The 12523-nt window shown below is 37.8% G+C and overlaps 1 protein-coding gene across 1 annotated transcript in view; it reads left to right on the plus strand.

Annotated features, from left to right (window-relative positions):
* The window catches only part of KNL1 (kinetochore scaffold 1), a 72425-nt gene that overhangs the window by 20305 nt on the left and 39597 nt on the right, over positions 1 to 12523 (plus strand). Inside the window, exons 6-8 of the mRNA XM_039232883.1 lie at positions 9982 to 10034; positions 10742 to 10775; positions 12102 to 12139. Coding sequence (XP_039088814.1) covers positions 9982 to 10034; positions 10742 to 10775; positions 12102 to 12139 — 125 coding nt within the window. The remainder of the gene's footprint in view (positions 1 to 9981; positions 10035 to 10741; positions 10776 to 12101; positions 12140 to 12523) is intronic.

Here is a 12523-nt window from a genome sequence, read left to right on the forward strand (position 1 = left end):
AGAGCGAGCAGGGGAGGGTCAGAGAGAGAGGGAGACACAGACTCCGAAACAGGCTCCAGGCTCCGAGCTGGCAGTCAGCACAGAGCCCGACGCGGGGCTCGAACCCACGAACTGCGAGACCATGACCTAAGCGAAAGTCGGACACTTAACCGACCAAGCCACCCAGGCGCCCCTAGATGTTTTTCATCATTTACTATCTATTTTAGTTTTCTGTTGGTTCTTCAGCTAATTTTGTTCATTTTTTTAATCAAAGAAAATTTTTAGGAGCGCCTGGGTGGCTCAGTCAGTTAAGCATCTGACTCCAGTTCAGGTAATGATCTTATGGTTTGGGGGCTCAAGCCCCACATTGGGCTCTGTGCTGTCAGCTCAGAGCCTGGAGCCTGCTTCGGATTCTGTGTCTCCCTCTCTCTTTGTTCCTTCCCTGCTTGCGCTCTTTGTGTACCTCTCTCTCAAAAATAAATAAACTTAAAAAAAAATTTTTTTTAATTTAATTTTTTTTCAAAGTTTATTTTTGAGGGGAGATGGGCAGGAAGAGAGGAAGACGGGATCTGAACCAGGCTCTGCACTGACAGCAGAGATCTTAATGCGGGGCTCGAACTCACCAACCATGAGGTCATGACCTGAGCCAAAGTCTGACACTTAACTGACTAAGCCACCTAGGAGCCCCAATTTTGTTCATTTTTATTTTCCTAGACAATCACTGAATTTTTTCCCAAATGTTTAAAGTTATACATGGTATTCTAATAATTTTTAAAATAGTCTCTGCATGTACTACTTTATTTCTAATGTTATTTCCATCCTTTCTCTTTTTTTAAGCATAGAATAAAGCCTTTTAGTCCATAATTAGAAGCAATAATTAAAATATGCAAAGACTCTTGAGAGAGAGAATACAAATGTCTGAGTTACATAAACATGTATAAAGGATGTGGAGGTATAAAAAGTCATTGGGAAGCTAAAAAAAAAAAAGTCACAAGTTTTTCCCTTTTTTTCCTCCATTTTAATGATTGAAAATTTTCAACATACACAAAAGTGGAAGAAAATGGTATGAAAACTTAGGTGCCCATTTAGCAGTTACAATAGTTGTCAACTGTGGCCACTTTTGTTTTACTCTACCCATACTTTCCCTTTCCCCTCCCACTGAATTATTCTCATGTGAATCCCAGATATTTAATTAGTTATATCTTTAAAAGATACAGAATATTTAGGGGCGCCTGGGTGGCTTAGTCGGTTAAGCGTCCGACTTTCGCTTAGGTCATGATCTCACGGTTTGTGGGTTCGAGCCCCGCGTCGGGCTCTGTGCTGACTGCCAGCTTGGAGCCTGGAGCCTGTTTCAGTCTGTGACTCCCTCTCTCTCTGACCCTCCCCTGCTCACTGTCTCTCTCTTTCCCCTAGAAATAAATAAAAATATATATATAAAAAAAAATAAATAAAAGATACAGAATATTTAAAAAATATAATCATAATACTATTATGAATAATGCATAATGCTATTATTACATGGTTTATTTTTATTTATTTTTCATAATTTTTTTAGTGTTTATTTTTGAGAGAGGGAGAAAACGAGAGAGACAGAGTGTGAGCAGGGAAGGGTCAGAGAGAGATGAAGACACAGAATCTGAAGCAGGCTTCAGGCTTTGAGCTGTCAGCTCAGAGCCGGACACAGGCTCAAACTCACAATCCGTGAGATCATGACCTGAGCTGAAGTCAGATGCTTAACCAACTGAGCCACCCAGGCACCCCAGCATCCTTTTTTTTTTTCTTAATGCTTATTTATTTATTTTTATTTTTATTATTTTTTTTAAATTTTTTTATTTATTTCTAGGAGAGAGAGAGAGAGACAGCGTGAGCAGGGGAGGGTCAGAGAGAGAGGGAGTCACAGACTGAAACAGGCTCCAGGCTCTGAGCTGGCAGTCAGCACAGAGCCTGACGCGGGGCTCAAACCCACAAACCGCGAGATCATGACCTAAGCGAAAGTCGGACGCTTAACCGACTAAGCCACCCAGGCGCCCTTTATTTGTTTATTTTTGAGAGAGTGAGCAAGGAGGAAAGGGGCAAAGAGAGAGAGGGAAAGAGAATCCCAAGCAGTCTGTGTTGTCAGTGGTGGAGTCTAACATGGGGCTCAGTCTGACAACTGAAATCATGACCTGAGCCAATATTAAGAGTCAGATGCTTAACTGACTGAGCCACCCAGGCACCCTTATTATCACAACTTTTTTTTTTATTTTTTTTTTACAAATAGTTTATTGTCAAATTAGTTTCCACATAACACTCAGTGCTCATCCCCACAAGTGTCCTCCTCCATGCCCCTCCCCCCTCCCCCCCACATCTATCAGTCCTCAGTTTTTGTCAGCATTCAAGAGTCTCTCATGGTTTGCCTCTCTCCCTTTCCCCCACCATTTCCGCCCTTCTTCTCCCCCTTGTTCCTCCGTCAGGTTCCTCCTAATCCTCCTATACGTGCAAACATATGATATTTGTCCTTCTCTGCCTGACTTATTTCGCTCAGCATAACACCCTCAAGGTCCATCCATGTTGCTACACATGGCCAGATTTCATTCTCATTGCCGTGTAGTATTCCACGGTATAGATAAACCACATCTTCTTGATCCATTCATCTGTTGATGGACACTTAGGCTCTTTCCATGGTTTAGCTATTGTGGAGAGTGCTGCTATGAACTATCACAACTTTTAAAAGCTGTAGTATCACAGCTATGATATCAGCAAACATCTGGCCACTGTTCACATTTCTCTGTCTCAGTTTTCTTCTCAGATAATGGGCATGATTCATTAGCCATTCAAAGTTAACATATTTCATTTGGTTGATATATCTTTTAAGTCTCCTAATCTGTAAGTTCTCTCTTCCTTTTTTTCCTTATAATTTATTTAAAACATTTTTTAAATGTTTATTTTTGAGAGAGAGACAGACAGACAGAGGGCGAGTGGGGGAGGGACAGAGAGAGAGAGGGAGACACAGAATCCAGTGCAGGTTCCAGGTTCTGAGCTGTCAGCACAGAGCCCGATGGGGGCTGGGGGACTCAAACCCACAAACTGTCAGACCATGACCTGAACCGAAGTCAGATGCTTAACTGACTGAGCCAGTCAGGCACCCCTCTTATAATTTATTTTTGAAATAGAGTATCACATTTAGGGTGCCACAGTGGCTCAGTCCAACTTTTGATTTTGGCTCAGGTCATGATGTCACTGTTTGTGAGTTTGAGCCTCTTGTAGAGCTCCATGATGGAGCCTGCTTGGGATTCTCTCTCTCTCCCTCTGCCTCTCTCTCACACACACACTCTCTCTCTCTTTATCAGAAATGAAGGAAGGAATGAAGGAACAAACGGAATATCCTACATTATAGATTTTGCTGATTACATCCACATGGGATAATATTGTATAATACATTCCTCTACTCTAGATTTTTTTGTCAGTTGGTTACTCTCTTTGGAAAGCTTTGACTTAAATTTGATGTTTTGAACAAGAATTCTTGTGCTTTCATCAGACAGCACTTAATATTCAGTTCTCTTTTTTTGTGATGTTAACAGCCATTGATGATCATTGCCTAGATTCATTATTTCTTTAGAGTTTAATTGATAGTATTCTCATGTCTCTGAGTTATGATTCATATAGAAAAATTCTATATGAATTCTAAATTTTTGGAGCAGGGGTCTATTTACTAGTTTCCGTATAATGAGTTGGTTTTCTAGTGTCCTTCAAAGTTATAATAAGGATTTTTTTTCTTGATATTTTTACCTAAGTAAGATTTACTTACTTAAATCATGAACTTAAAAGCATATTTAATGTGTTTTATTAATACTCCAATTACTCTGTCTTTGACAAGTAGAAATCTCTTAAGATTGGTTTCTGACCTTTTGACATAACCCCAATAATCTTTTTCTTTTAATTTTTTAACGTTTTTATTTATTTCTGGAGAGAGAGAGAGACAGCGTGAGCAAGGGAGGGTCAGAGAGAGAGGGAGACACAGAATCTGAAACAGGCTCCAGGCTCAGAGCTAGCTGTTAGCACAGAGCCTGATGTCGGGCTCGAACCCATGAACCGTGAGATCATGACCTGAGCTGAAGTTGGACGCTCAACCAATTGAGCCACCCAGGTGCTCCAACCCCATAATCTTTGATAGCTTCTTTGCTTTATAGTATACGAAGATGTTCATGTTCATTTTACATATTACCTGACTTAGACCTGGAATCAGCCATTTCTCCAAGGAATGAGGTCAACTGCTTTTAGTAGGAATAGCATTTGAAAAACACAATCTGGATGCTATAAGTTCTCCTCACTATTGACTTGGTCATTGATTATAGGCCATTCTGTTATCAAACAATCTATCCAGTTGCTAACTGAGGAAACAAATGGATGAGCCCTGGTGCACTGTGGTGGCCAATGTCTCCCTCCCAGGTGGTCCCAAGAGGACCGGACAGGTTGAAAGCATAGCTTCTGGCTGAGTTTGCCAACGATGCTGCCCAACAAATTTGGATAAACTCCTCACAAGAGAAACCAGTAACTCAAGAGGCAAGGATTTGGAAAAGAGAAAGGGAGAAATTTATTTCAAGTGCGGGCAACTGGAGAAAGTTTCAGGCTCAAGCCTTAACAACTGACTTCTCCACCAACAAGATGGACACGTGGAGTTTTATAGGGAGGGATTCAGGAGTACATGCAAGAAGGCAGACAGCATGTGATCATGGGTAAGGATTGGTGTGTGTTCAGCCTATAATCACAGGCAGGGAAGGGGACTGGTGGGGTGTTATCTTCTAGGCATTCCATTGCTATCAGGGCTTTTTCTTGTTTGATAACTTGGAATGTTCCAGGTCATTGCAAAGCACTTTCATCAGTGTCTCAAAAAAGTGCAATAATAAATAAGCACAATGGGTTTTAGTTAGAGCATGAATTAAGCAGACTTGTCTATTTCTGTTTTTGTTTTGTTTATTTAGGGAGAGAGAGAGAATGAGCAGGGGAAGCGCTGAGAGGGAGAGAGAGAATCCTAGCCAGGCTTCACGCTCAGCCACAGGACTCAGTACTACAAACCATGAGGTCATGACCTGAGCCCAAATCAAGAGTTGGTTGCCCATCCAACTGAGCCTCAGTGTTACTCACTGAATCCTAACAATCATGTATCATTTTATGAATAAGGAAACTGAGGCTTAGCTTAAGTAACTTGCTCAAGTTTTCATTCCTATTAAGAGAGAGGTCTCATACCCTGGAACACACCAGGGAGGTTTCTCATAAAGTTAAAAATAGAACTACCCTGTGATCTAGCAGTAGTACTACTTCTTTACCCAAAAATACAAAAATACAGATTCGAAGGGGGTACATACACCCTGATGTTTATAGCAGCCTCATCAACAATAGCCAAACTATGGAAAGAGCCAAAGTGTCCATTGAGTGATGTATGTATAAAGAAGATAATGGCATACATATATATACATATACATATGTATATATATGTATGTATGTATATATGGAATATAATAATTTTATATAATATACATTTATATAATATAAATGGAATATTACTCAGCCATAAAAAAGAATGAAATCTTGCCATTTGGAATGATGTGAATGGAGCTAGAGTGTATTATGCTAAGTGAAATGAGTCACTGAAAGACAAGTACCATATGATATGTGTAATCTAGGAAATAAAACATGAGGAAAAAAGAAGAGGGGAGAGCAAACCTTAAGAGACTCTTAACAATAGAGAACAAACTAAGGGTTGATGGAGGGAGTTGGGTTAGGTATGGGCTAAATAGATAATGGGTATTAAGGAGGGCACTTGTGGGGTGCCTAGGTGGCTCAGTCGGTTAAGTGTCTGACTTCGGCTCAGGTCATGATCTAGCGGTTCGTGGGTTTGAGCCCCGCGTCTGGCTCTGTTCTGACAGCCTGCTCAGAGCCCAGAGCCTGTTTCAGATTCTTTGTCTCCCTCTCTCTCTGACCCTCCCCTGCTCATGCTGTCTCTCTCTCAGAAATAAATGTAACATTTTTAAAAAAATTTTTAAAAAAGAGGGCACTTGTACAATGAGCACTGGGTATTAATATGTAAATGATAAATCACTAAATTCTACTGAAACCAATATACACTACAGGTTAACTAGAATTTAAGTAAAGTTTTGAAAAAAAAATATATATATACATAAACCAAGATATATGGAAGTATCCCAAGTGTACATCAATAGATGAGTGGATAAAGAAAGTACACACACACACACACACACACACACACACACAAAGAAGTTGGGCTCAGACTTTGGACTATTTCTCATCAGACAGTTCTTAATCATTATAATATTATGTCTTATGTTTTTCACATTGCTGGTATTTTTCCTCTAGTTACCCTTATTATTTGTGGGATTAGACTATATTTTCTAGGTCTATCTGATTGTTATTATGATACTATTCTTCTTCCTGTTTTCCTTGTTTTTTAAAATTTACTGTTCTGTTTATCTTCTTTGTTTTATAGTGAGATTAGCTAATAAAAAACTTCTTCATGTTCCTAGAAGTTAACAGGGAACTTTGGAAACGGGTAATTGAGATAGGATTCTTTTCCTATCTGTTCATATAATAACAGGAGAAAATAACAGCATTTTTTACTCTAATTTGTGTTTAGGATGATAGAATGTTAAAATTAGAAGTAATCTGAGGCTCTTTACTGGCTCAATCTGTAGACCATGTGATTCTTGATCTCAGGGTTGTAAATTCAGGTGCCACGCTGGGGGAAAAGTTTACTTAAAAAAATAAATAAATGAAATTGGAAGTAATGTTAGAGGGATAGTATAGTCCAAACTCTTCATGTTTTAGTGAGAAGATTAAAGCCAGGGAAGTGATAATGACTTTCCTAAGGTAACGTAGGTAGTAACAGAGCCAACAGTTATAATATAGGTCTCCTGATTCCTAGTCTACTGCTTTTTCCACTGCTTCTGATTACCTTCCCCAATTACTATTAAACCTAGCCCGCCCTTTCCTTTCCTTGGGAATAATCACCTCGCTATACTTACTTTCCTGCAATGGCTTGGGATTATGAAAAGGAATTTCAGGTTCAAAACCAAAAAACCTGGAACAAGTTCTTGCTTATTACTACATAGTCCCTAGCACGTCATTTAACAGAGCATCAGTTTCCTACTTTTTTAGGATGGAAATAATAGTCCTCACATATCTGTTACTATTATTGCATGGCCACAATAAGATAGTGTATGTTAGCACAGACAGTGTCAATTTGAGTACTATTAAACAGTGTGTAAGTATTGTTTCAAAAAAGTATTTGTTAAACAGATTAATTGAAAAAGAATTACAGGGTTCTAGACGTAGAAACAGGCATAGTAAAAACTCTCTTAATAACTCCTACCTCACTAAACTTTTAAAATAACCTATATTCTGTTGTCCTTGTAAAACACACTGATATCTACAGCACACTGATTGTTCTTTCCTGTCCATAAATTTCAGATTCTGAGACTTGATTGGTAGACTTTACAAGAAGTATTTGTTTGTTTATCTACCTGAAGTTGTTGTACATGACTTAATTTAATATTCTGTAAACTGATGAAAATGAATTCAAAGTGGGGCGCCTGGGTGCCTTAGTCGTTTGAACATCCGACTTTAGTTCAGGTCATGATCTCACCATTTGTGGGTTCAAGCTCTGTGCTGACAGCTCAGAGCTTGGAGCCTACTTCGGATTCTTAGTCCTTCTCCCTCTCTGCCCCTCCCTCGCACATGCTCTGTCTCTCTGCCTCTCTCTCAAAAATAAACATTTTTTTTTTAAATGAATTCAAAGACAAAGATAGTTATTTCTATGAAAATTGTAATGAATAGCTGGGGAAAACTTTGGTAAAGGTGAATTTGTTTTCAAAAGTACTTTCAAATTTGGTATGGCTGAGACAACCATAGGGAAATCATTCATGAAAGTTTAGAAGGAGTCTGTGTTCATATTACTTGAAAGTTTCCTTGTTTATTCCACTTTATAAATACACTAAAATTGAACTTGTAGATCCACTCAAAGTAAAGTCCTCAGATTGACATTCGGAGATTTGCAAATTAAAATCCACTTATGTTTAAATTTTTTTAATGTTTAAGGTGTGTATGGATTAGTTATGATTCCTTACTTAAAAAGGTTTTTGAGGGGCTCCTGGGTGGCTCAGTCAGTTAAGCGTCCAACTTCAGCTCAGGTCATGATCTCACGGTTTGTGGGTTTGAGCCCCACTTCAGGCTCTGTGCTGACAGCTAGCTCAGAGCCTGGAGCCTGTTTAAGATTCTGTGTCTCCCTCTCTCTCTCTGACCCTCCCCTGCTCACGCTGTCTCTCTCTCAGAAATAAATAAAACATTAAAAATTTTAAAAATAAAAAGTTTTTTGATTTATTGACCAACTACTGATTCTGTTTTATTATTCTATTGTAAATCATTTAAAGAAAAATTGTTTGAAGTATAGTATAGCTTGGTAGTTATAAGCTCGGGTTTTGAAGTCAAGTTTGGATTTGCATTTTGGCTCTGCTACTTAACTAGTTATATGACTTTGGGAGTTACCTAACTTTTATGTCCTTTAATATCTACATCTGTAAACAACATTGTAATTGTTACAATTATTAAAATGCATATAAACAGCATAGCAGAGTGCTTGTCATACTGAATGCATGCAAATGTTCACTGCTTTTTGTATTTGAAACTTTTGAAATTTTATTGTTGTTTGTTTAAAAAATTTTTTTAATGTTTTTATTTATTTCTGAGAGAGAGACAGACAGACAACGTGAGCAGGGGAGGATCAGAGAGAGAGGGAGACACAGAATCTGAAACAGGCTCCAGGCTCTGAGCTAGCTGTCAGCACAGAGCCCGATGCAGGGCTCGAACCCACGAACCATGAGATCATGACCTGAGCTGAAATCAGACACTTAACCGACTGAGCCCCCCAGGCTCCCCTATTTATTTTTGAGAGACAGAGAGAGATAGTGTGATCAGGGGAGGGGGGGGGAGAGAGAGAGAGAGGAAGACACAAAATCTGAAGCTGACTTCAGGCTCTGAGCTGTCAGCACAGAGCCTGACGTGGGGCTTGAACCCACAAACCGTGAGATCATGACCTGAACCAAAGTCAGACGCTTAACTGACTGAGCCACCCAGGCACCCCTGAAGTATTATTATTAAGAAGAGCTTCTTGGGGGGCGCCTGGGTGGCTTAGTCGGTTAAGCGTCCGACTTTCCGACTTTCGCTTGGGTCATGATCTCGCGGTTCGTGGGTTCGAGCCCCGCGTCGGGCTCTGTGCTGACTGCCAGCTCAGAGCCTGGAGCCTGTTTCAGTCTGTGACTCCCTCTCTCTCTGACCCTCCCCTGCTCACGCTGTCTCTCTCTCCTAGAAATAAATAAAACATTTAAAAAAAAATTAAAAAAAAAAAAAAAAGAGCTTCTTGGGGCACACCATGCCTTCTGTCTCTCTCTCAAATTAAAAAAAAAAAAAAAAAGAGCTTCTCAGTAATGAATGATACTTAATATTAACGTAAAAATGAATGAGCCAAATTATTTAAGGCATATATCAAATGCTGCTTCTCCAGAAGCTTAATCATCCCAATGAAAAAGAGATCCCTTCCTCTGGAGTCCATGCTACCTTATCTGAACTGTTAATTAAAAAGTCAGTAATGTTTTTAATCACTATTCCAGCTCTCTATTTACACCAAAAGCTCCTTGACGTCAAGGATCATCTATCAGACACTAGTATATAGCATAAAGTATATAGTGAGTGCTTAATAAATGTTTTATTGAAAAAAATGAATATTTTAGGTTATTGAAGGGGACAAAATGATGATTTTTGTTACAGGTCATAAAAAAAACATAACAGATTTTAATGTAAGTGAATTTTGACATTTGAAAAATTAATTATACATAATATGTCAAAGAGGAAGCTGAAATCAGTTATCCTTACCTACCTCAAGACTATAAGTTAACACCATAGGGTTCTAGTTAAAAATTACAAATTTTCACTAATCTTTATTTTCTTTTCTAGAGTATTCCAGACAGAGTCTCATATGAAAATAGTAAGAAAGTCAGAAATTACAGGTAAATATGTTATTGCAATTCCTGCTTAATTGTTCTCTATAAAATTTTCCCGTGGCTGGGGCATCTGGGTGGCTCAGTTTTTTGAGCATCCAACTCTTGGGTTCAGTTCAGGTCATGATCTTACAGTCATGGGATCGATCCCTGAGCTGGGCTCTGCGCTGTACTTGAAGCCTGCTTGGGATTCTCTCTCTCCCTCTCTCTGCTCCTCCCCTGCTTGTGCACACCTGTGCATGCACACGTTTTCTCTCAAAATAAATGAACTTTAAAATTTCACTGTGGCTATTTAACCTGGTAATTGATAAAACTTTATGAACTTACTGTCTGTCTCACTGCTTAAAAGGTATACCTTGTGGGACACCTAGGTGGCTCAGTTGGTTAAGCCTCTGATTTTGGCTCAGGTCATGATTTCACAGTTAGTGGGTTCATGCCCCGCATCGGGCTGTGTACTGACAGATCAGAGCCTGGAACCTGCTTCAGATTCTGTGTCTCCCTCTTTCACTGCTCCTCTCCTGCTTGTATTCTGTCTTACTCTCAAAAATAAATAAAAATTGTTTTTAAAAAATTTAATTAAAAAAAGTATAACTTGAGCCATGGGAGGCAGAAAGTGAGGTGGGTAGTTAGTAATTTCTTTTTTTTAATTGGTATTAATTTTGCTAGTGCTTTATCAGTGTATCCTTGAACAAATTTAATTTTTATTTCATTTTTAGAAACAGATGCAGGAGAAAATGTTCTATTTAGACTGTAAGTAAAGAAAATGTGATTCAAATTATATTTTAAAAGCTCTTTATCCCTGTTAAATGCAGTGTTGTTTAAATTTTTTTTGGTCTTTATTTTTGTGCCCTTTTTGTGGAATATTTAGGATAAACTCAGAAAACAGATTCTTTGCAGAATTTAATGTACTGCCATCTCTCATAAATGTGTGCATTGTACAGCTTATCTTTTTAACAGAGTGATGAAACATTCTACGTTGACATATAAACTCCTAAATACATCTGCCAATAGAAGACAATACCAAGTTTTCAGATTTTTTCATTAAATTAGTTTTTCTTATAATATTAATATATAGAAAAATAAATACCAATAGCTCTTGAATAAATGAAGATGTTTATTTTCATTTATTGTAAGAGAAATACAAAGACTATTAATGAGTTATAATTTTTCATCTAATCAGCTAAGAATATAGGTAAAAAGTTATTCATTGCTAGAGAACATAACTTGAAGACGGCTGCTGGCAGTATCATTCAAAATTTTAAATATACATCTGCTTTGATTCAGCAATTTCATGTCTGGGAATTTATTTCATCAGGATACTTGTAAATGTGTGAAATGATAAACATATAAGGCTATTTACTGCAGCATTTATTATAATAGCAAAAGATGTGAAAGATCCTAAAGATCCCATCAGTAAGGGACTGGTTAAATAAATCACAAATTTTCCATGTAATTGACTACTGTTGAGCTGGAAAAAAAAAGTTTCTTTTTATATACTGATGTAGAAAATTCTCTAAGCTTAGGCTTTTCACAGTTAACCACTGTTGATAATTTTGGATGTCCTTGCAGAAATTTAAATGTATATCCAAGTGATGTTTATCTTAATTTTTTTTAAGACAAAAATGAGAACACATAATAATATGTTGTAGCACTTTACATGTTTGTACATATAGATATACTTCAGTCTTTTCTAATTTGTTGTATGTCTGCATCAGCATTTAGTCAGCTCCCTATTGATGAACGTTTGGGTTGTTTTATTTACCTTTTTTATTCAGGCTGAATTCCTAGAAAATGAGTTGCTTTATGGGTTCTTTAAAAAAAAACAGCAGCATATATTAAGCATATTTTTATAGTAGCCTTGAAATTAACAAGGCCTTAAGACCAGTCTAAAAAGGGTCCTTTAATTGCCTTGTAATTTTTTCTGTCAAGAGTTAGAGGAATCTTTGTAAAGGCTGTTTTTGTATTTTTCTGCCAGTCACCCTATGAAAACCTTAGACCTTCCCTACTCTTTCAGTCTGTTGTGATTCTTGGTAATTGTTTGGGGTATTGATTTTGAAAATACTTTTTAATTTTCAGAAATAAGAATCCAGAAGATAACAACTGTGAGATTACTGGTAAGTATAACCACAATACTCTTCTTACCACATACCTATCTCTTCATCCAAATTTCTTACAAAGTAATGTGTAAAAGAACTGAGGAAAAAAATGTAAAGAGAACTCTCTTCTTTAAAAACCTTCACTTTGATATTTCACAAACTTGCTATTATTTCTGCGAGACTTGCTGTTCCTCTTGTTTTCTCTATTTTTGAATTCCCACTCAGTCTTTCACTCCAGTCAGGAGTTGAGTCAATTTTGAACTTTTCCTCTTTCCCCATATCCATTTGGCTTCACTCTGTCTTTCTCCTAAACATCCTGCAAATCTGTTTCTGCAAATCATTATTCTTTTGTGAACTATTGTATTTAGTTTCTTATCCTTATGAACCATTTTACGTATTTCT

Source organism: Hyaena hyaena, unplaced genomic scaffold (genome assembly GCF_003009895.1).
Source record: "Hyaena hyaena isolate Hyena2069 unplaced genomic scaffold, ASM300989v1 scaffold_70, whole genome shotgun sequence".
Classification (NCBI taxonomy): domain Eukaryota; kingdom Metazoa; phylum Chordata; class Mammalia; order Carnivora; family Hyaenidae; genus Hyaena; species Hyaena hyaena.